The sequence below is a fragment of the Perna viridis genome, chromosome 2 (genome assembly GCF_037379345.1).
Source record: "Perna viridis isolate PV_CMFRI_1.1 ecotype Kerala chromosome 2, ASM3737934v1, whole genome shotgun sequence".
In the NCBI taxonomy this organism is placed as follows: Eukaryota; Metazoa; Mollusca; class Bivalvia; order Mytilida; family Mytilidae; genus Perna; species Perna viridis.
Genome location: NC_142446.1, coordinates 29,490,046 through 29,515,522, shown reverse-complemented (window position 1 = coordinate 29,515,522; position 25,477 = coordinate 29,490,046). Strand labels below are relative to the sequence as shown.

At 33.0% G+C, this 25,477-nt stretch overlaps 1 protein-coding gene and 1 long non-coding RNA gene across 5 annotated transcripts in view; one reads left to right on the top strand and one right to left on the bottom strand.

The window, feature by feature from the left end:
- Window positions 1-6,036: 6,036 nt before the first annotated feature.
- LOC148624541 (uncharacterized) lies at window positions 6,037-11,387 on the top strand. Its single transcript, XR_015919696.1, has 3 exons — window positions 6,037-6,167; window positions 10,844-10,949; window positions 11,284-11,387. It is a non-coding gene; the product is annotated as an uncharacterized LOC148624541 (long non-coding RNA).
- An 8,970-nt stretch (window positions 11,388-20,357) lies between these two features.
- LOC148624539 (uncharacterized) overlaps window positions 20,358-25,477 on the bottom strand; it is a 36,111-nt gene continuing 30,991 nt past the window's right edge. For all 4 annotated transcript variants that reach the window (XM_088567204.1, XM_088567203.1, XM_088567205.1 and 1 more), the window contains 2 exons: window positions 24,228-24,417; window positions 20,358-22,412 (listed from right to left, as the gene is read on the bottom strand). In XM_088567204.1, the coding sequence (XP_088423330.1) occupies window positions 22,342-22,412; window positions 24,228-24,417 (261 nt within the window). In that variant the 3' untranslated portion in view covers window positions 20,358-22,341. The remainder of the gene's footprint in view (window positions 22,413-24,227; window positions 24,418-25,477) is intronic.

Here is a 25,477-nt window from a genome sequence, read left to right as displayed (position 1 = left end):
TGTAGCTCCGACAGAACAGCCCTTTTTAAACGGTGAGCAAGCTTTTTTTTTTTAGAAAGCTCTTACTTGTACTGCAAGAAGTAGTTATGATTAAAAGTATACACCTACAGATAATGATAATACAGTAGTAGACCCAGGGGCAGGGTTCCGGGGGGATTCGAAAAAAATTAGTAAATTTGGTTTATTTCGGGCATAATTTGTACATAAAGTAGCCTGTTTCCCCCTCCCCTTTCTGGGACCGTGTATAATTCTGTTTTTAAAATCTCCGGTTCCGTCCCATGATAATAAGATAATATACTAGTATAGTGCTACTGTACTACACTGACATCTGCAGGTCAGCTTATCATCATTCCAGTTCAACATGCAAATTACGTGATTTTGACCTTCCATACTACCTGCACTTGTAAGATTTCCTTGCATCTTGTTCCATTCTTAAAATATCGAAAAGCAACAGGTTTGTAGAAATAGTTTTTTGAAATGACTAATTTCAAGTTTAAAAACATACACATGAATGGAAAATTCTATACTTTGGTCCCCAAAAACAATGGGCAAACCAAGGACAAAAATTGGAAAAGAGTATGTGAAAGCTATTTCCAAACAAGTATGATTTATATATTATGAACTTTAGGACGAGCTATAAAAAAACTTAGCAGCTGAGTGAGTTAATTTACTTAACCTTCCATTTATGATTGGAAACGGTAGTTAATGATTTATATCATTTTTATGACCACGATTCATTAAAACAAAAAAACAATTAATACGCTCGAATCAATCAACGAAAGAGGGGTTATCATACCTTTCTTTTATTTAATTATTCTTTTTATTTTCATTTATTGTATAGAATTCGCTTAGGTGGTGATAAAATATAATCAAATGTGTGATTGTGTATTATGGGAAAGCGTAAAGGTAAACAAAAAGAAAGCAATTTCTTCTGATGTATCGAACCTAATGAAATCAATTACTCACAATATATTTGAAATCAACATCATTATTGTTTCCAAGTTAACACTGGGCTTTGAAACGGGGTACACCGTGACGGAACGATATTTGAATCATCTTTTGTTCTTCGTTATCACATTGTTATAATTGTTTTCAATCTCTTTGTAAAGCTCTGTTCAATTATAGATAATATTTGATTGAAAATCACTTCTCGCAAAATTACGTCTCAAAGGGCTCTATCAGAACGATTCAGCGAAACTGGTTTGATGGTACCGTGCTTAACATATTGTTTTTCTTTTTATCAGAGGTAAATATTGAAAAATTAAACATTTGCAATTAATAAGTTTGCACTTTTGCCTCTATTTTAAGGTAAACAAATGAGTCGTACTATTAATGTCTATCCGACCATTAAGGAAACGAAAATGGCATATAGTCATGATACAAATGATGATGAAAAAGAAACGAGAGAGTGTCGTTAAAACTGTTTCGGATCTCAATGCAGTAAGTGCTATTGACTAATTCAAATTTGTGATGAAGATGATGGAACGTTAGTCGATTATATTATGTGTTGTTTCCCACCTTTCGTGGATACGAGGTTCTGTAGAAATTGGTCGTCCATTCTTACTTTCGTCTATTTAGGTTCCCTCGGTAGATTTCGACGAAACTTTTATAGGACACTTAACTTAATTATCAATCAGCAGTATGAGTCAAAAGGAAAATAAGGTACAGGGTGGTTGGCCACTGCTTCTGTAACCCTGGAAGAAAAGGGCCAGGAAATTGTGAATAACAAAAAGTTCCGTCAGCAGAAAAAACGTATGAACCAGTGGTCCTTTCCACAAAAAATCATAAGTGTGAAATTAGTCGTAAGTTATGACGTCACAATAATTTGATTTAATATGACGTCATAACTTACGACTAATTTTACACTTACGATTTTTTGTAAAAAGGGCCACTGAACTACATTTCCAGCACCTAGGAACAGACAGCAACATCTACAGATATTTCATATATATAACATCTATTGCACTAAGAGAAGTTCACTTTAGAAGTGTATTACATAGCTTTTTAAAAGTCAATCTTGACCATGACTATATATGTACACGTTATGGCTTATTATACAATGAATTGTAAAAGTTACTGGAGACATTTGTCATATGCATCATAACCAAACAGCTTGCTATGTGTCATCATTTCGTGTCTAGAAATTATCCACTGTCTCAAAATATAACTAGAAAAAAGTTACCAAGACTGAATTTGTCTTCATAGCTTATTTTGAGACAGTCGATGATTTTTAAACATGAAATGATGACACTAAGCAAAAAAAAAGTCGGAAAAATCAATTTCGACAACATTCAACATAATTTTTTGTGGGGTGTGGGGGACATACAGTGCATCAAAATTTGAGTTCAATTTTCTCTACATGCTTTGTAAAAATCATATGAATATTCATATGATTTCCATGTGATTTTCATCTGCTTATCATATGAATAGGTCGTGATGTGATTGAAATGTATTGTTTACATATGAATATCATATATATATATATATATATATATATATATATATATATATATATATATATATGTATGTGGAGAGACTTTGATAAACTATTGAAAATGAAACTGATACCAAGCCAATAATTACATATGCGAATCATATGATAAGTATTTTTATATCATGTGCAATTTATCATTTGATTAATATATGACTATCATATTTTACCAAATGATTATCTTTCGAATTAAGCAGCATATGCTTATCATATGTGGCACTTTTGGCCGTGTAGTGTACGATAAGTTCAATACATAAAATCGGAGAAATAACCAGAGAAATATCAAATGGTTGGGGCTGATCATACACTTAGAAAAGATTTTATGGTTAAGTGTCTAAATTTAGTCCAAATATGATAAATTATTTAATTCCATTTTAGCATTTTTTCAACATTGTTAGAAAAATTGAAAGAAAATATAAAACATATAGTCGTTCTTTTAAATACTTGTTTCATTTGGCATAAAATATCTTTAATAATCAAATCTTTGTATTCTCGCATATTTCACTTTTTGCTAAAGATACAGAATAATGTATGGGATTGATAGATTGGGTTAAAAATGTCAGTAAAGGAAATTAAGTGAAATCAATTAATAGAGACTGGAGTACAAAGACACAAAGAAAGATAAAAATACTACCAACACACTGTTCCGCGAATGAAAAATAGTTTCTCAAAATAAATAAAGCACTTTGCAAATAGTGATCATTTTAATGGACATCCTTGATTTGTTTGTAAAAGTTTCAGTTTCGATGAATCGCCGAAAAACCAAAAACAAAAACAAAAACAAAAACAAACAAACAAACAAACAAACAAACAAAAACAAAACAAAACAAAACAAAACAAAACAAAAATTGTTGTTAACGATCTTTAACATCCTGTGTTCACGATCATTTCTATTGCTTGACACTGTGACGCGGATGAACATAGACTTTTTCTACACCAAAACATACATTAGAACTAAAAAGAACAACTCGGATTAAAAAATAGGAGCACTGACAATGTGTTTGTCCTCCTCACATATTTTCATGAAAACTGTGACATGGATGTCCAAAGATAAGTTTTTTTATTTGAAATACAGGACAGTTTTATTTTAAATGAGGTTTCAACGAACAAGTGTTTTATAGTTCACTGGTTTAGAATACATTTTATGTTTGCTATGTTCTATATTTGTCTATGTAGAAACGAGGCAGATCCTGTCATATAGGTAGTACATAATATATTTCAACTCACGGCTAATTTCTCTTCCAATGTTATGTTAATCTCATTATAATTTTAGACCAAATAGGGATTTTTTCAGAATCAAAAGAGGAGGACTCAGAGAAAAGCAAAATTTCTTTCATGCTGGAAAATTGATAATTCCGGGAGGAAATACTATCGACCGTACAGAACACACCACGAATAAACTTTAACAGAAACTACATTCACTATGTACAATCGGTGTAAATTCAAGAGGAGTGAACTCTTGAACAAACTGCTTTATTTGGAAGAGGGGTCGTGGGGGGGGGGGGGGTCGCTCAAGGCCCCCAGTGAGTCCGACAAGGCAAAGCCCTGAGGGAAACTCCTGAATTTTAACGATTTTGGAGCCAGTTTTTCAGAGCCTGTACTACGTTCATGGTACGCATATGTGATAAATAACATTTTTTTCATCTTTAAAATGTGTGTTTTTATTTTTGTTACTTTTTCCGAAAGTACGCAACTGCGTATTTGCGTATAGGCAGCTACGCCCCTATCCAATCATCCGTGAAAAGCAAATGCTCGAGGTGTCTCGTAGATATTTCAATCTGTTTACACTTTGGTTTTAAGGGGAGACCTCCGATTCATGTGACAGCAGTGTAGCACTGTGGTCAGTTGAAGGCTACATTGATAAATAAAAACTCCAGTTTTTTTTTTAGACTGTCGTGCTAGACCTATTTTCAATCTTCGTTTGCCCAAATACTGACAGATGAATGTAGTAACTTGTCGGTAACATCTGAATTTTTTCAACTTCTAAGAAAATATGACCTGACGCTGTATCTGGAGAATTTTCTATCAGAGGGTATTTTTTCAAACAATATACTAAGGAAGAAAATAGTAAATCAAACCATTGAAATCTTTGAGGAAAAACTGTGGCGATGTGCTATATATATAGAACGTCTTGTCGACATACAACGTTATGTCCATCTGGATATAGCAATACATGGAAGCATGCAAGCTCTGAATTCAAAAGTACATAACAGGATCATCTATAGCTACTTGGACTTGTTCTATAAAAGAGCTGCCTGTACGAGTCACCAAAATTGTGTTCACTTCAAAGACAGAACAATGAAAATGATTCGAAACTGTTTACTCAAGTAGTGGTATTAATCATGTGTGGATTCTGAAAATCTCTAAAGATTAGATAAGGTTCCTTCCCTTAAGTTAACTCTATTACTTTTTTTTCAACATTCTATACAACCTTGATCCACGATAAATCGAAACCCGTCTAAAAGAAATCTACAAAGCATTTAACTGCAAGGATAGTAGTTCTCACAAATTTGTTGTTTTAAGCTACGATTCTACATATTTTACCACTACAAAAAAAAAAAAAAAACAAAAAAAACCAAAAACCAAAATTGTTGCACGTAGCAATATGTGGCCAGTATGCTAGAGTTACTGCTCGACAACATATTTGTCACTTTTGGAGGGACAACTTTCCAACAATGTATCGGCATTCCAATTTGCACTAATTGTGTCCCTCTCCTAGCAGATCTGTTTCTTTATTCTTATCAATCGGCATTCCTTCAAAATGTTGTGAAAGACAAGAAAGTTAAAGAGGCTAGATCCTTTTATTGCATATATCAATACTTTGACAATGTGTTCTCCATAAGAAATTCAAAATTCGTGTATTTATCCACCAGAAAAAGAATTTTAAACGAATACGAAAACAGCTTCATCTGCGTCATTTTTTTTCACCTTCACCTCGAATTTGACGATAGTTGTCACCTTAGTACAAAATGTATAACAAACGAGACGAATTTGATGTTAAAATTTAAAATTTTCCTTTCTTTTGCAGCAATTAGCTTCCTGTGCATATCTCAATTGTTAAGGTATGTCAGAGCTAGTAGTGACTATTCTGACTCCTCAAGACGTGATCGTTGCATAGAAACAGGCCTTTAGACCGAGATTATAAAAAAAAAATACGCCTCAAGTGCCGCCTAAGAAAGTTTTATTTTCTATACCCATATCTTACTAAAAATATTCTGTATCTGACAAACAGATTAAAGATGATGGATTTTCACTTTCATAATGTCTATAAATTTTCTGTAGTTTTTACTTGAATATTATTATTTCACCTTGAACTTGACGTACCTTTTCAAGTTAGTTCAAAACATTTTGAAATTCGTGGCTCAGATTTATATTTAGTTCTTTTTATTTTCATTTATTTATTCATATCTTCTGTTACAGTACTGTTTGGACTACGGACTTAACCACTAATTCCACTTCCCATAGGCTTCAATGCTAATTTTACAATATTCTATGGATTCCCTGTACTATACCTTGACTTTAACCTACAGAAGACTATTTTTCAGCACGATTCTACATATGTCAGCTCACAATCCACTGAATGGCCTATTGGGGTTAGCAGACTTGGGCTGCAGCACTGGTCAAGGGAAGTGATAAGTCTATAAATAGCTTGGAAACCCGCGGTGTTTTGCATAAGGTAAGGATATATTTAAAAATCATAATGAAGATTAGGATTTACATTACAAGAAGACAAATCCGTGATAAAAAGTGCCTTTCCAAAATTTAGCAAAATACTATATTATATAAAATATCAGGCAATTAGAAACTAGCACAGAATAAAAGCATGCGTGGAAGAGGTGGGAAAAAGTAGAATTGATAACATCCTTTTCGATTCATTTTCACGAAATTTTAGTTCCTAAAGTTTATGTGAAATAAGGTATTTTGATGCTGAAGAGAGAACCTAATACAGCAAGGAACTGAAACGTTCCGGATACCTTTCTTCAAGTTTCCCTTACATATATTACATCTGTCTATGTATAAATGCTTAAATACTTTTAAAATTTAAAAAAAAGTCAAATTTCAACTTATTCATTTTAATCTTAAATTAGACGGGGTCAACTTGATGTGCAACCGTAACTGTGTAGTGTACTCTTACGGATGTTACCCGATTGCCAAACGGCGTTTGATTTCAATAATGTCCGAGAATTGTTAACTGTCCGTCTGCAGCGGTTATTGAGAGAGGAAACGAACGCCTGTCGCTTCCTGGAGCTTGCATAAAATCACGGGGGTTTCACATGGCGGAAATTCTTTTCCGCCATTTTACAGAATTCGTGAGTTTATACCTTAGGGCTATATTTGATCAGATTCTGCAATTTTTGGACGCCTCTACCTGTTTGGTTTCCTTTTCGATCATATTTAATGTTTTTTTTTTGGGTGTGTTATATTAGATAAAACTAATACTGGATTGAAACAAGTGAAATGATTTAGGATGTGATTTTACAAACTTTGGCATCTTCCCTCTTCATCTTAATAGCAAATTAGTGTTTATTTTCACGGTGAGACAGTTTATTGACAAAAGAATCACAGAAAACATAATATTGTCAAAAATCTGTCATTACACCAAAAAGGTTTTCTAGGAAGATCATGACTGGACGGTATGAAAGACATTCCAGAATATTACAAAATGCAAATTTAGCAAATAATCATCATTTTCTTAGAAAAACCAAACAATAATCTCATCAAGAAACCGATAAAAGAAATCAATGCGTTGAATACAACTCCTTTAAGATAGTTTAAATGACTGATAAATGTTACATTTTCTGGTAAAAATGACCTTTGTTCTTGAAGAACGGGTAAGGATTTGAAATATTGTCAGTTCTGTTGTATCAGTTGAGTTTACTCAAGACAATATAATGTCCGTCAAATTCCAGCTGTTGATTAAATGTCGGAAAACAACAATGATATATCAAAAGTAAGTCTCGGCATTTTCATTATTTTTACAGAGATTGATTGTGATGTAAGGTGTTTTATCAATTCGATGGGGTAATGATTCATTAAGTGAATAAATAACATACACAAATTTTGGTTCACATGTAACGAAATCCAAACTTAGTGTCAACCAATCTAAGGCGAGATCAGCTGGATCAAATTATTTGTTCTATTATTTTCGTCCTAGTGTTATTTTTCGCTGTTTTTTTTTTAGTAAACACAGAGTCAATGCTATTGTTGGTGGACCATATCTCCTTGATGGTATTTACTAATCAAGTAGTCAGATTTCCATTTGGGAAAACGGAGTATATCTTATTCGATTCTAAAGGGAAACTGTAAAAAAGTAAAGGAGTTCAAAATTAAATGTAATGAACATTTTATTTGGTCTCAAAATAATGTGAAATATTTGTGTTTAAATATACATAAATCCCTTCATGGCAACACAATTGTCAAAATATTTCACAGAAAGCAAATGCTTGATTGGTATTCTAAATGTCTATTAGAAAATTCCAGAAAAAAAATTGAGCATGGCCCTCTTACGGTGTGCCATTTTGATAACGCCTGCTCCCCGCGGAGTAAAATAATAAAATAATTTGAGTCATTAGGGGTTATAATTGCAGAAAGGGTGTTAACTATCCTGTTTTAAAGATATGTTTATATATATATATATATATATATATATATATATATATATATATAGCCGAATTAAACAAATGCGACTCAACCATGTTCACAAGATACATTACAATAAGTCCAAGATATATGAAAAAAATTGTGAAAGTAACTGATACTAATGTCTAAAGAGCGAGATTTAGTGACTGTAATTTTGTTTATGTATGAGTTGTGATATGAAAGCTCCATTCGGAGGTGCTGAAGAGTTGTTATCACACTCCGATGGAAGGAAAATTGATAATACGGAATAAAAATACTTCGCGTTTGTCGTATAGTTTGGTCAATAGTTGGCTTATTTCATCGATCTTTTTAGTGTATGTCAGTATATGAGACTGACTTCGCAGTGTTTGTAGTATCCTTTATTTCAAGTACGAGTTTCTCATGAAAAGTCAAGTCCAACATAGGAATAGGATAGAATTAAATGACTGAACATACTAGAAGAGCACATGAAGAAAAAACATATTTTATTTTATTGAATTATCCAAGTATTTATACCTTATAACTCCAGAAATGACAACCAAAATGTTTGTAAAGTTTGTCTTTTAAGATATTGATAGGACAAATTCAATTGAAATGCACTATGAGAATGGCGGGAAAGTTTTCCTACACTCTTCCCTTGTATAACCAGTAAAACATATCTACGTCACGGATGCATCAGGATAAATTAAAATAGTATATTGGTTGTTAACTAGATGTATAGAATATATTTGAAAAAAAAACCAAAACAATTCGAGAAAAATGATGTGCCACCCATTACCTGATTTTACACAGAATAGTACTTAATATTGACAGCTGTGGTACTCTAAAAGACATGTTAGAAAATCTCAACTTCTAAAAGCAAATATAATGTACGGTGGATTCCTTTTACTTATAGAATTATGACTGTATTATTTCGGGATTCAAATTATGAATTTGGGTAACATTATCAATTTTGATTTCTTCATGATTATTTGTTTGACTCACTTTTGTTTAGGTTACAGACCACCAATTCAACCAATGAGCATTCGGAACGTAGGCAAAAATAGTCCTACGCAGAAATTACCCCTGTTCCTCATAGTGCTGTGAAAAAAGTTCTCATCTTATTTAAAAAATTTAAACAGTTTCTGAAAGGAAAAACATTTCTGTACATTTTATAGGCGCATTTTGCTTCTTATGATGTGAAGCCTAATCTCCATAATGATTTTTAAATATACCCCTATCTTGTGAAAACACTGGGATTTCCCATGCTATTTATAGGCTAAAAACCACTAATTCCACTTCCCATAGGCTTCTATGCTAATTTCACAATATTCAATGGCTTCTCTGGACTTTACCTTAACTTTAACCTGCAGATGACTATATATCAGCATGATTCTACATATGTCAGCTCACAATCCTCAGAATGGCATGTGGGGTTAGCAGACTTGCAGTGCAGTACTGGTCACCGGAAGTGAAGTGTCTATAAATAGCATGGGAAATCCCAGTGTTTTCACAAGATAGGGGTATATTTAGAAATCATTATGGAGATTAGGCTTCACATCACAAGAAGCAAAATGCACCTATAAAATGTACAGAAATGTTTTTCCTTTCAGAAACTGTTTAATTTTTTTAAATGAGATGAGAACTTTTTTCACAGCACTATGAGGAACAGGGGTAATTTCTGCGTAGGACTATTTTTGCCTACGTTCCAAATGCTCATTGGTTGAATTGGTGGTCTGTAACCTAAATTATAGACCCTTCACTTCCGGTGACCAGTACTGCACTGCAAGTCTGCTAACCCCACATGCCATTCTGAGGATTGTGAGCTGACATATGTAGAATCATGCTGATATATAGTCCTCTGCAGGTTAAAGTTAAGGTAAAGTCCAGAGAAGCCATTGAATATTGTGAAATTAGCATAGAAGCCTATGGAAAGTGGAATTAGTGGTTTTTAGCCTTTAAACCCGGTAATTGCCTGAATATGCTTCTTTTTGGAACATTAACATACATCCCCGTCAAAAGTCCCCCATCCCCAACTCGGGACTCCGAGGCTAATCCCGTGATTCGCTCCTCACCACTCGACACATTTATTGCGATAAAACAATGAAAGTATAAGATGTAGACATTATATTTCCATTACGATACCTTTTCGCTGACCATATTAGCATTCAGTGGTTTGTAACATTATATACCGTCCGTATGAGACCCAAAAGGTTAGCCAATGACGTCAAAAACCCAATGTTCCTAACGTAGACACTCATGCTGGGAACGCTGGGTGCTTTTCCGTTTTCTGTGTGTCATTTTCGGCTTTTAACACGTTGTTATATAGTTTTGAACAACTAAGTTGCCGGTACTGTTCCTTCTATTGCCAAAGTTTACTAATCATAATTGAAGCGACCATGTTTGAGGAAACAACACTCTCAATGTATTAGGACTGCCACAGTGGAACATTGTGTGTAAAAGTCATGACATTGTTTCAGATTTAACTTAGTTGTTGACACCGTTTGTTTCGCTGATTTTTTGTTTGTAAGTGAATTAAGACACCTTTTGTTCTACGTTGCTGGAGATAGACGTGTTGGATCATAACCAGTAATAGGTATTTTGATAGAATTGTTACTTTAAAAGAACCATTTTATTTTATTCTGTTTGAAACCAGGAATATATGTTCATACATAAATTCTCATTAATTTCCTCTTGCTGTGATTTTCATTGTAGAAACAAAACAAAACTCTAAATTCTTTTGTTATTTTTCAGGAAATTTGAAATAATGTTGTGTTGCAATAGTCGTTTTCTGAAAGAATTCTTGTGAACGTCAGCATGAGGAATTCATTATAAGGATTTAGTGTCGCGAAAGGCACTGGTAATGTATTTTTAAATAATCAAAGAAAGATTCATAAGTTCTCTTTTCTTTTGGTAGAATTTAAGATCCCAGCACAGAAAACAGTTCATTATTACAAGAAAAGCTTATTTTTACATCCATTAGTGATTTGCAAGTTCTAGAAAAAAATTAATTTTCCAGAGACTTTGGTATAATGTTTTTTACTTTGAGTTTTTTATCGAAGAATAAAAATAACAATCCTCTCAGGTTTCCATTTCCTTTCTTCGACAACTACTTTTCTTAATGTGTGAAATTCAACAATAGATAGAACATAATTTTCTTAATCTCTGAAAAGATTTCATCATCTCTTCCATAGAATATTGTCAACGATGCCAACACTAATAGATTCCAAATGAATGGAGCGAAGAAGATATTGAAAAAGTGAATTGTTCTGCTATTTTTCTATCAAATAAAGCCGAGTTGTGTTGATAGAATTCTTTCATTTTGTGTGGAATTATTTTATAATCTTCCATTAATTTTCAGAAAATTTTCAACACATGTTTTTATATGACACTTTTCATCCCGAAATCAACTTCCTGCAGCTATTGTTATGTAAAGTCTTTGACACAAGGACTACAGAATGGATCAAATACATTAAATGTTAATAGTGAAATCAAAACCATCACAATTCTATTGCATAATAGAAGGAAAGCTTTCGGAATATAAAAAATCTAAGCTGTACTCATTACACAGAACGGAAAATATAATATTTTATTCTTAAGTGATACACACTTCAGTGTGTGAATCCGTGAGACTTCGTTTACCATTACCCTTTATTTCTTTAGCGTTAAATTACTTTTTTTGTATCAGATTTTCTAATGAAAAGGAAAAGAGACGCAACTCAATTTAGTAGCGATCTTGGAACGATATAAGGGAGTGCTATATGTGCCACATACTGCTTATAGCTGTAAAAAAGGCTTCTCAGGGAGAATTTATTACATGTGATTTTTTTTTATAAATCTTACACAAATATACTAATTTTATATTGTGACCACAGTAGATTAAAGAAGTTAAATAAGATGCCTTGAAGTATGAACTTGTTATGAATATTTAATGAGAGAAATTTTAGCTTTCTTAAAATTTGTTGTTTTTTTTTGCGATTGATTCATAACTATTTAAACTTTCCTGTATTACAATTTATAAGATATTTTCTACATATTCTTTCCTTTATTAGCAAAAGTTATCATGCATAATACTGGTATTCGTCCCTAATCACATTTACAAAGTATCTATCCCCTCTTGGCGTATTTTACTATCGACATGTCTCAATATAAAATTTCCCGTTCTGAATTAGAAACGGTTCTTTTTTGTTTAGTGAATACAAATATTTTTCATCAACCTGCTACTACGGGGCGCCGAATGGGACTTGATCTTTTTGTAATCAAAATCAATTTTGTGTACACAAAATTAAATTCTGTCATAACAAAATCATTTTTGTCATACAAAACTATGTTATACAGACTTGTTTTATGATCACTTCAATTTTGTAATGACAAAATTCATTTTTGTCATGGTAAGTATGCAAATTTATTTTATACTTATTTGCATATAAAATTAACTTTTGTTACCTGATATGGAAATTAAATAACAAAAGTCAATTTTGTCTCACAAAAGTCAATTTTGTATGCCAATTAGTTTACAGAATCTTTTGAATGTGCAAATGAATTCTCTCGTCGCGATTTTGTAAAAGGGCTTCTCATTGGATATAGTAACCACGAGTCTCGCAGGTTTCCGGTTACTTCGAGCAAAGTCTGCAAGACTCACGGTCACTGTATGCAATGAGAGACCGTCTATAAAATCGTGATGACAGAATTCATTTTCATATCCTATGACTTGCATACAAGATTGGCTTCTGTGACACAAACATGACGTTCAAATTTTTTTGTGACACGTAAGTTAATTTTGCGCTTAATTGCAAGTAAAAGTGATTTTGTTTGATTTTGTGACAAAATTCAATTTTGTCGTAATATTTCTCAGTTTTGTATGCAAATTAGTTCACAGAATCCAAACTAAACTAATTTGCATACAGAATTGACTTTTGATACCATGTATTCAAATTAGGTAACAAAAGTAAAGCCTGTCATACAAAAAATGAATTGTATCATGACAAAGGCAACATTTGTCCACTGAAAGATTACATTGTATGACAAAATTTAAATTTGTAGTATGTTAAAATTTTGTTAATCTCATTTTTGGTGAACAAAACTCACTTTTGTCTGTACAAAATTGAATTTTGATTACAAAACCACAGAAGTCCGATTCGGCGCCCCGTAGCTACAATCCATAGATATGATAACAGTTTTAGAAGCATTGAAAATATAAGAATATAAATCTGTTTGTATTCATCTTGCAAAATAGTTTTCACTGTACCTAAAACCCATTACTCTGATGGAAAGTTTTGTTGCATCCAAATGAATGTTATGCTACATTCGTTTAAAATATTTTGAAAAATCTGTTCCATTATTTTGTTTCATAAATGTTCTCACTTTAGTTCAACGTCAAATTATATAACAAACAAAACAGTTTATTGTCGTTTCCATGTGGTACTCTTGGCCAGTACCAACACATTCTTATTAGATGTCAATTTTAAAGAAAGTCATAGTTTAAGTATTGGTAGTATAGCATCGGTGATACTGTAGCCCACACTTCACATCCATAAAGTAAAATTGATATGAAAATAGGCTTAGATCTACCTAGCATTAAATAGATATAGGGAACATTTCATTTGCTGCTTTTTTACTATTGTATTCAACTGATTCAGTTCTTTAGAACTATATAACCAGATAATTAAAAGTTAGTTTGACAGTCATTAAATACCATACAGTTTTTGTCAAAACAATGTCAAATGATTTTCTGACTTCAAAAAGAAAGTTGGGAAAAATCTTGTTTTATAGCGCTAAACCTCCCACTTCCATTACGGTTAATTATTTCTGGTATATTTCAACACAAATGGGCAGCATCAAATTGCCACTAGTCAAAATCGGTAGAACCAGTAGTCGAAACGGTACATAATACTAGTTTATGAATAATAAATAAGTGAGAATAAAAATAACTAAATAAAATAAACATGATATAAAACCTAGTCACAAGTTTCAAATAGTCTTGAACTTTGTGTGGAAGGTGTGCTTCATGTTCAAGAAGAAAACAATAAAAATATTTAAGTAAAAAGTATAGAAATTTAATTTGTATATAGACATTATGAAAATCCATCTTCTATAATCTGTTTGTCAGAAACAGAAGATTTTTCATTAAGACATGGATATTGAAAATTAAACTTTTTTAGGTAGCATATGAGACGTATTTTTATAACCTTGGTCCAAAAGCCTGTATCTTATGGAACTGCAATTGAAGGTATGGAAATCAGACAAAACTTAACTGAATTTATATTTGGAATCGTTAAATGTGAATTACTGAAATTTCTGGGTAAACCCCCATTTAGTTTTGACATTTAAATGAATAAAATTCTTTGAACATTTTCATAGACGTCCTTTGTACTCGATTGACTTTACCAGTCCAAAAACATGTCTCTTCAACGACGGCGCCTTAAGAAGTCAGAATAGTCGCTACTAGCGCTTACAAACCTTAACAAGTTAGAAATATAATTACCAGCTGCAGGGCTAGCTGGTATATTACTGCACAAGAAAGGGAAATTTATGATTTTAAAATCAAGATCGTCTCATTTGTCATATATTTTTGTACTGAGATGACTACTGTCATCAAATTCGAGGTGAAGGTCTGAAAATGACGCGGAAGAAGCTGTGTCAGTAGTCTGACTCTTTGATTTCTAGTTCGGCCGATAAATAAACGGAAGCCAAATGTTTGATTAATGGAGTGAACATCGTCAGTATATCGATATCTGAAAATAATTTTCCTTTAAAAGCTGGTTTTCTTCCATTTTCATCTAAACATAGGGGTTTTCCGAGGCAGCTTACTATCGTAGCCGGCTGAGAGTTTAATTTATCTCCTTTTCATATTTCTCAATTGTTAACATACCAGGGATTTTAAATATGAACTATATTGGCCTCTTAACGCACCATCTTTGCCTAAGAGACCAGTTGTAAACAAATACCTCTCATATGCTGCCAAAAAGAAGTTTTTATTTCCGATATCCAGACCTCATTCTATTTGTGACAAAAGATTATAGACGATATATTCTCTTAATACCATACTGTATCTTCTGTACTCGATTGACTATTAGTTTAACCGACTTGAGTGGTAAGTTTAGCGCACTGTAAAACTTGGTTTAACCCACCTTTTCCATTGGAAATGCCTGTATCAAAGTGGTTTCCAACTTTCCGGTTTTTACCCTGATATTGCCATTCGTTATACGACTTGTACTGACCCTAAGTACTTTTTTTACCTTTCTTAAGGTAGGAGTTACGTAAATGAACGCCCCTAGAGGATTACGGGAAAAAAACTTTGACGTTGCGTTACTACGCGAGTTATTTCCCTTCGACCACTGACTAAAATGTCCGGAAATCGAAATTCCCGTGGATTTTTCGTTCGTTAATTGTGTTTTACTAAATTACATGACCTTCGTGGAAAAGACAGACTAGAAGATGTTTACGAGAACTGAGAAAAAAAATAGAAGCAGACAAAAGTAATAACGACAACTTGGAATGGAGACAGGGTATAAGAGTAGAAGAATTGGGACATGTGGCAGATATGCTGTTCTAAAGGGTGTAAAAAACTATAATTCTTCGCAGTTTAATCAAAATTGAAAAGAAAAGCTTCAGTCAGGTGTTAGTAACCGATTTATTAAGCATATCATATGACGCTCATGATGCTATCGGGGACGTGAAAGCTTTGCAAATGCTGACAAAAAAAATTAATAGTCAGACCTTCACTGTTGGATTCATCATGAATTCGTTTAGACAGAACAGGGACATTAATATCCAAAGTGGAACGTTCTCATCTGTTCCGTCTAGTGTAATTTCAATGCCTATGGTTAAGAAAAATGCGTCATTTGGATTAGGACTACCGCTGCTTTGCATTTGAGATTAGCCTGTCAACGAAAAACGTGACAACCGTCATATGTTGTTGTTGTCTTGTGTAGATTCTTCCACTTCCTGGAGAACTACAGGTCCGGAACTTATTAGCTAACGGCTTTGCATAAAATCTCTACCTATAATATGGTTTCGGTAAAACTACAATATACTAGAGTAACTATAGTCCCTGGTGAGATTCAACCAACAGGGGCGTAGCTAGGCCTGTTTTAGTTGTACGCAAAATTACGGCGAGGGGTCGGGTCGCTCAAGGCCCCCAGTGAGTCCGGCAAGGCAAAGCCCTGAGGGAAACTCCTGAATTTTAACGATTTTGGAGCCAGTTTTGCAGAGCCTATACTACGTTCATGGTATGCATATGTGATAAATAACCTTTATTTCATCTTTAAAATGTGTGTTTTCATTTTTGTTACTTTTTCCGAAAGTACGCAACTGCGTATTTGCGTATAGGCAGCTACGCCCCTGACCAACCATCCATGTTATGGATATATTTTTTTTAATGTTGCTGAGAAAAACCTAATTAATTACTCTACTATACTCCATATGAAATCCTGCCTATTATCTTTATGTTTACAGAAAGAATTTCGCATAATTTTAATAAGCAGTGTTTATATCTTGTGAACCCCAGCAGAGTTCATCAAGAAGTGGATTGTAGTCTTTCTTCTACAGTTCGAACTGCATTATGGCACGGATAGGTGTGGTTGAGGAAGTACAATGAATGTATTTCTGCAGTAAAAAGTTGTACGTAAATTGTGTTTTGACGTACGAACCCATCAGAATTTTACCTGGAGCTGTATTAAAAACCTTCATTATAGTATCCCCTTATATTGCCATTCTACATTCACAGTAAAACCTATGATAAAATATATCATACATGATTGTTGTTTTATCATCACTTATAAAATGCTTTGCAGTGTACAGCTTGTTACGACCACTTAGGTCGAACCTTGTACAGCTGGGACAGCTTAATCTGGATTGTGAAACGTTTGACCAGATTCTATATAACCAGAATGAAAACAGTCTAAGAATATAGACACAGGAAATTAGCATATATATATATAAAGATATCGAAAATGCTTATTTCTGGTCCTTTGTTTGTCTTTCATTCCTATGAGTTAATGACCATTATCTTTTATATTCACCAGAGTCTCCCTTTTGTTGTGTGAAACCTTATACATATTTCATAGATGCAAATATACGTAAACTAAAGTTATTACCATGAAATAAGAAAGAATTGTTGTTTTGGCCCCTCACCTATATTCCTTCATGAATATGGTAACCATCCCCAAATTCATTAAATTGTTTTTGGCTTGATTTATGTTACTTAATTGTATTTTGGAAACAGAACTCTTTTAAATTGAATTTGATGACAGGGACTCGTAAGTGATTACATTGTATATGCAAGATATACTGATATGGGTACCTCGGTGGTATTAGTCAACTCGTACCACCGAGGTACCCATATCGGTAAATCTTGCAAATAATTACTTTTACGAGTTCCTGTGACTGGTAAATATTTATCGCAGTGGTCAGTTGAAGGCAGTCTTTGGGTATAGATAATTTCTCACTGTTCACTGAAGGCCTATAGGCTGCCTTAGGTGATTTTTCTTTGACTGTTGGGTAGGGGGAAATCTATCCACAATTTCATATATATAGCATACTTTTACTAAAAATAATTGCCGTAAATCCAGAAAATGTTTGTTTCGTTTGGCCCATTTTTCTTCAACGAAATGGGAATTAACCTCCAAAATTAATCTCAGTCTAATTCTTAAAGTATGAAACCTTGTGTACAATTAAAGATTCATGCACTTATGCTTATCAATGTCCTTTAAGAAATAATGACATAGCCAACATTTTGTATTATAAAAAGATATCAAATTTGGTTGTGCCAGACTAAGTTTCAAGTGCTAGTAAATATCGAACTTTTTGTTGATAAGCTCTATATTCCTTAAATTAGTGCTAAGTACAATAATTTACTAACTGTCTGTTTTTGTTTGGCTAATATACATCTTTTATATGCTTAGTCTTTATTTTTCATAGTGACTTTCCTATTCATGCGGCCACATATTGGAATCTCAAATAAAAACTATTTGAAAAAAAATAAAGTTCAAAGGGCATTAATTCATAAAAAATCTCAACGAAACACTAACTTGAACGGTATAACTCATCGATTTGCTAAGTCCAAGGCCCTTAATTTCGGTAAAAATCGACGAGGCGGTCAAAATATAATCTTGGTCTGTAACTCAACATGGTAGATTCACATTACTTAACATCAGCTCAATATCTGCAAGCGTTTAGAAAATAATACAATATTATGAAAGTATTAGCATTGCACATAACAAAAAAATCCTTCAACCAGTTGCACAATTAAAATGAATAAACTATAACTGCGTCAATTACCATTCAATCCAAAATATCAACATATGCATCTAATCGTAAAAAATGAAAAGCTTAGCGGGCGCAGCGAGATACGTTTGCAGAGGTTGAACGCTAAACAGTTGGGACACAAATGATTGATACAGTTCTGAGTTTTAGTTGTTATTCAAAGTTTGCCACAGGATATGATTTTGAACAGAACAAAAGTGGTAAAAACATCAAATACTTGCAAAAAGAATTGTAAACAATTACATGGGGAGATAGACAGGCGTGATGTTAAAAAACCCATAATTTAGCCTCTGGACGGTGCTGGTGGTTTATCCACAGGACAAGTGATATGCGTCTAGTGCGGCTGGTTCTTCGAGATCTCTCATTTTCCTGGTGATTAGACATGATGTTCTATGAAGTTTTGATATGAGCACATGGTCTGAAAAGACGGGCGTATAAAAACTGTAAAACTATGTTGTGCAAGAGGTTTTTCTTTAACTAAACTAATACGGAAGAAATATACCCTGATATGTAGTATATATGTGTGAATAAAAGTGCATGGTTCAGAGGGAAAACAATACAACTGTGTTAGTAAGATTTTTTTTACCTCTCAATGTTCATATCAAAAAGGTGGTAAAAAGTCCAAACATCATTTTACTGCTTAACACCAGAGAAATACCAGAAAACACCCTAGAAATAGTTTTCAATAACTTAGATTAGAAAAAAATAATTACTTGAATTTAAATTCATAGTTATGTTGAGAATCCGAGACATTTTTGTTTCTTAATTTTAATTTTACCATTTCTGGATTTCTCTATCATTTAACCGACTTCAGGAGTATATTAAAATTAAGTTAAAAAGAAACATGTTCCTTGCATAGTTTTTGTCCTTTGTGACATTACTGTGTACATTCGTATGCATGCATTTATCAATTCAGGCAAAAAAAAGTTTGAAAAAAATGTACTTAGATGCACACATATTGTGGTATGGAACCTTGTATTTTAATCTAAAATAACCTCGTCATGTCCTGGACAACAGAAAAATGTTTGATGTTGACCCCTTTGTGGTCCTTAATTACTACATGGCACCCAAGAACGATACCCAAAATCAATCCTACCCTTCCTTTTGTGACATGGAACCTTATGATACAAGTTCTAAGAGATCCATTCATTTATACGCAAGACATTGTTGTCTGGACACCAAACATCTATGGACACCCACGACAATGGCAGCATGATACCAATACATGTATATACAACCAAATTATTTGCCGTCATTTAAAAAAAATAACTCTAAACATATACAAGGGCAAATGTCTAAATTAAACATTCAAACTCCCCTCTTACTTTCCCTTTTTTGTTGTTGGAAACATTCAAACTTATCCTGCATAAATGTTTGTCGAGAATCTGATTAGAATGGAAGTGTTCAAAAGAAACTTTGGAATCAGTTGAAGGAAATGCTAATAATAATTATTTCATATCCTTTATTGCCCTTCATTCCTAAAAAAGTAAGGCCAATAACTCTTTTCATCAACCACAACTTTCTCTTTGGGTGTTGTAATTAGTAGTACAATTTCATAGAGACATTAAATTTATACTCAAATTTTACCTGGAAATCAGATGTGTCGGTTTTTTTTTTGGAAGGTCATGAAGAGAATAAATATCTTTTAAGTAGTTCAGAGTTAATGTATCTTTGTGTCTAAACATTGCGCAGAGCTTGTTATACTACTAATAAATTTTTTAAGCCTAAATAACTTAGATACACCCTAAAAGTAATCCTTGCAATGATGCTCTATATTTAGAGATATTTTTGGCTGGCCGTACAATTTTAGAGTGGGAACTTTTTCATAGTTGATTACAACTAAAATTTAGCTGTAAATATGTTTCATAGATATTTTCCTTGTTCAAAACCATTTCTATTAGACATTCTGAAGGGTTTCCAGCCAAAATATTGTGTGCAAAAGATTTGCAAAAAAATCACTTACTGTCTACTTTGATTCTTAAATAGAAATGTACACATAAGATAAAAATGAATTTCTATAATGACCTGACAGGTTATTTAAACATTGCATGAAAAACAGCAGTATAGCAACAAAATGGAATAAAAGAACAGTGTACCAATGTCCCCCACGAAAAAAAAAGTGAGGAAAACTTTAAATTCACTGAAATTTTCTAAGTCCAAGGGCCATAACTTCCATAAAAATCAATCAACCCTAAGCAAAGTCGAACTTAATCTGTAACTTCTCATAGTAAGACCACATAACAAAATAAAAAATCAACTGGGGAAAGCATTACAAAAAAAATTGCGGAAAACAGTAAATTCACTGAAATTTTCTAATTCCAAGGGCCATAACTTCCGTAAAAATCATTCAACTGTAACCAAAGTCAAACTTAACCTGTAACTTCTCATAGTAAAACATACAAAATTTGAAATCAATTGGTGAAAGCATTACAAAAAAAGTGCGGAAAACTGTAAATTCACCGAAATTTTCTAAGTCCAAGGGCCAAAACTTCCATAAAAATCATTCAACCATAACCAAAGTCGAACAAAAAGGTCACATACCAAAAACAAACTTATTTGGTAAAAGCATAACAAAAAAAATTTCGGAAAACACGGAAAGACGAATGCCCAGCATTTCCATGTCCCCTTGCAACGCATCGTGGGGGACAAAAAGAGTTTTGCACTGAACAGCATGACACGACCACAACATTTTGAATTCTGTTCCCCTGGGGCAAGTGTGGGCACCATATTAGTTTTAAACACACTTAAGCATAGGGACTTTCAGTCAATTATGGATACAAACGACTGCTTTGGCGCAATTTGGCACAAAATGTAAAATTCTGCTTAAGGTGAAAAAAGTTCTGCTTTAAGGGTGCTATTCAATGACCTTTGTCTTTGATCCCTGTAACTAAAAATTGTAAGAAATATAAATCTGACAAAAACACAGGCAGGGATCATTATAAGGAATCCAATGAATTTTTTTTTCAAAATTGCACCAAAACTAAAAAAGGAAATTTTTGGGCCTGTCCTTAGCAGGGTTTATTATAAGGAATCAAAAGACTTTTTTTTTCAAAATCGGACCAAAAATAAACAAGTACTATCTTTTAAAAGATACCCAACACATTTTCTCATTTGTAAATAATATCAATTTTATTTCGTTGACCGTGAAATGTGCTGTGTTTTATAATTCGATCAAAAGAAAACTGATTGTTCAATGTATAAAACTGATTGAAAATATTTGGGACAATAATGCTCTCAATGGAGCCTCAAATTTCATGGTTGCTATCACTTTTGTCCAATGAAATGAGAGGTTGTAAGATCTGTTGGCTACGTTGCCATGGTTCACCATCATGGGTGACATGTGATGTCAAAGCGAGCTCATTACCAACTGTGCCAGAAAAAAAAATCAAAATTGGACCAAGAATATAGAAGTCCATTTTTTGGGCCCCATAAAAGTCAAAAACTGTTGGAGATATCTGAAATCTGATTGAAATAAAATGGGCAGGGATTTTTATAAGAAATCCAATGAAATAAAAAAAATCTAAATCTGACAAAAAATAAAATGTTTTTTTGTTTGTTCTGGAGGTTGCCAAATTTTGTACCACTTATAACTAGAAAACAGTTACAAAATATACTGGTACACATTGACATCTGAATCATCAAAATCAGATGAAGAATTAACTTTTTCTATCAATTCTAATGATAGAAATCATTTTCCTTCTTAAAGCATTTTCAAAAGGGTTGTGGCAAAAACTTCTGAAAATCATAGGGCCCTCCATCATCTCCCTAGGAACAATGGTTTTAAAATTTCAAGAAAGATGATCTACTATGTTTTACACAAGTTATCGCTAATAAACTAACGCTAACAGATGCCAATAATGAGAACAGGGTGATACCATTAGTGAATGAAATAATGATATTATAAAATTGTGTCTACAAAGTTCTGAACATGCTTGGTTATTTCAAAGGACAATTACACTCCTTGAAAGAAATATATGGTTGAATAATCACATATTCTGTGTTGCACAACTTGCAGTTATCTTTGGTTTCAGGATTTCAGCCAATGATTCCACATCATCTGAAAAAAAACCATAACAATACACATAATGGGTTCAAGAGTAAATAAGTAAATCCTATTAGAGACAAAAAACCCCAAACTATTGATTTAAGATCAATTAAGAACATCCTAGTGCTTCACAGGGTGTAGATTGATATCACCCTGAACAGTTGGGACCAGTATGGACACAACATGCAAACTTGTTACATGTCTGAATTTGGTTTGACACAGTATAAGACTATGCTTAAAATGAAAGTAGTCAAAGAACGACCAAAAGCCCTTAATTCATCCACTTTTGTGGTATGAATCTCACAATATAATCTCAAAGAGAACCAAACAGGGGCAGATCAATGATTACAGGTTGGGGGCCTAAATAAATTTTCAGTATCAAAGAAATCAGTAATCAAATTTGAAAATCCCAAAATCAACATGTTTATAGAGTTAACATATTAAACACCAAACTGTGTGCAATGACATTGGGAAAACTAATTAAATATTTTTTTGTGATGAAAGTGGTAACATATTTTTTAAATTTGGAAAAAACAAGAATGGGACTTAAAATTCAAACTGAACTGATTAAGTAAAACCTAAGGAAGGGCCTTAAACATTTCACAAAAGCTCCAAGGAAATACCGGTGACAAGGTATTTTGATCCTGAAAGATCAAAAACCCCAAAAAGTAGAATGCATCATTGTAAATTCATTCTTCATATATATTATGAGTGCAATAATACTGTTAAGAAAGAAACAATATCTTTCTGTTTCTTTGTTGTAAGGCTTGGATCCCGCATAATGAAACCAAAACAATTTTGCGCACACTTTTCAGTAGGATACCACTATAGTACTGACACTTTGTGTATTTGACTTACTTTACAGCTAAAAATATTTGAAAATAGATTACGCATCGGCTCAGGCTGCATTTTTATCTGCACGGTTGGGGTCAATGACACAGATATCACCTTGTATTTGAAAGACAGGTGTACCTAGTGCTTTGTATATTGCAACAGGAATATGCAAGTCTTGTATTTTATGAAATTTGAAACTCTGCAAAAGTTACACATCTGTACAAAATAAACATGTGGTTATTAAAAATTGGTGAGCGTTTACAGAACTGTTGAATGTACGGTCAATTTCTTTTTGGGGTGGGTCTTTCAAAGCAGAAAAGGTCTATTAAATGATAAACTATCAATGTGACAAACTTAGAAGTTATCTAATGACATTATAAACTGATGACAATAATAAGTTTAGAGAAAAATATGAATCCCATCAAAACTTTATTATCTTCTATCAAACAAAGTTTGTAATTGCAAGGAGTATTTTTGTCTTAATGGCATTACAAAGCAATTAAACGTAAATAAAATTAGTGTCATGTCTCCTTTCATATTACAAAGAAAATATGTCATTTTTTTCTGTGGACAAAAGTTGCACCAATGTAACAATAGTAAGTATGTCAGCAGTAAAATATGGGAAGTGCAGGGGAGTGTTGTCTCATTTGCCTGTCTATAAAAATCTTACTAAAAGTACATTTATTGGATATACTTGTTTCTGTTGCATTCCATGTACAAGTAAACAACAACTCCTAATTTATATGCATACTGTTGGCACCAGCTCTGAGTATCCAATACCCAGCCTATACAATGTTTTATGCTTGTCAATAAAATAAAAGCAAATTTTAAGTAGATACCTATAAATACTAGTGACCATGTTTGATTATAATCCCCTTACTAGTTGCAGAGGAGAAAATTATTTAAAACATTTACAGACACTGGCAAAGACTAAACAATGAAGGCGATAGCTCACCTGGACCTTTTCATACTTAGAAAAAAAATACAACATACCGTTGAAATAAACAAATTCACAGAACTTGGATTTATCAGGCGCTGCACTGTTGGTTAAATTTTCAACAGTTTCATAAAAGTTCTTTGCCCCTGATTCCATGGCATCATCAGTGACACCTGCAACTCTTGAAGACATCATTTCCTTAAGGCATGTTACAGGAGCAGCATATTGGCCAACAAAGTACAGATCCTGGAAAATAAAAAGCCATCTATATTTTTTACTAATAGTACTGAGTGATTCAAAGCAAACACTTGTTAATTATTCACCATTTATGAGCAAAGCCATAAGTGTTAACCCTCCTGTTTTTTGCGGGAGTCTCTCGTAATTTTACCTTATGACCCACAAAAAAAAAGTTCCCCGTGTGGGATGCATCAATCTCCCAGTTTCAATAATTCTTCCCAAAAAAAACTTCCCATAATTGAATTTATCAATTTTTATTGTTTATTTAAGAAATAATTCATTTTCTAATATGACAAATACGGTAATTTTTGTGACAAAAATTTCCCTAGGCACAGCCAAAGTAACAGCTTTTCCGTTTAACCTCCCCCGTATGGAAGTAGGATTAATTGAGAAATTAACCATATACCCAAGTAAACCATCTAATAAATAAGTATCAGTATAGTATTAGATAATCGCGTTAACGTTTTTAAATGAGTGTTTTGACTCAAAGCGACAGCAAAAGACAAGAGACAGTGCGCAAGTGCTAAAGGTGGGATTGTACCGACATATATTGTTTGACGATATGAAGACGTCATATTAGAATGCCTGCCATTTTTTTCATTTATATCAACAACCCTGTGGGTCATGAAATCACTTCATCGTAAAAATCCTAGCCAAAGATGTTGAGCATTGCATTTTAGATAACTTAACAATTTACTGCAGACAGTTTCTGGTAATGCTTATTTATAGTGGCATTTTAGTACTTCAGAACTAACGGTACTTTTTAAGTTAGTGCTAGACTTTTCATTTATATGATATGAAGACGTCATATTAGAATGCCTGCCATTTTTTTCATTTATATCAACAACCCTGTGGGTCATGAAATCACTTCATCGTAAAAATGCTAGCCAAAGATGTTGAGCATTGCATTTTAGATAACTTAACAATTTACTGCAGACAGTTTCTGGTAATGCTTATTTATAGTGGCATTTTAGTACTTCAGAACTAACGGTACTTTTTAAGTTAGTGCTAGACTTTTCATTTATCACTGTCTGTTTACATTTTCCAATAAATTCTATATGAGCATAGC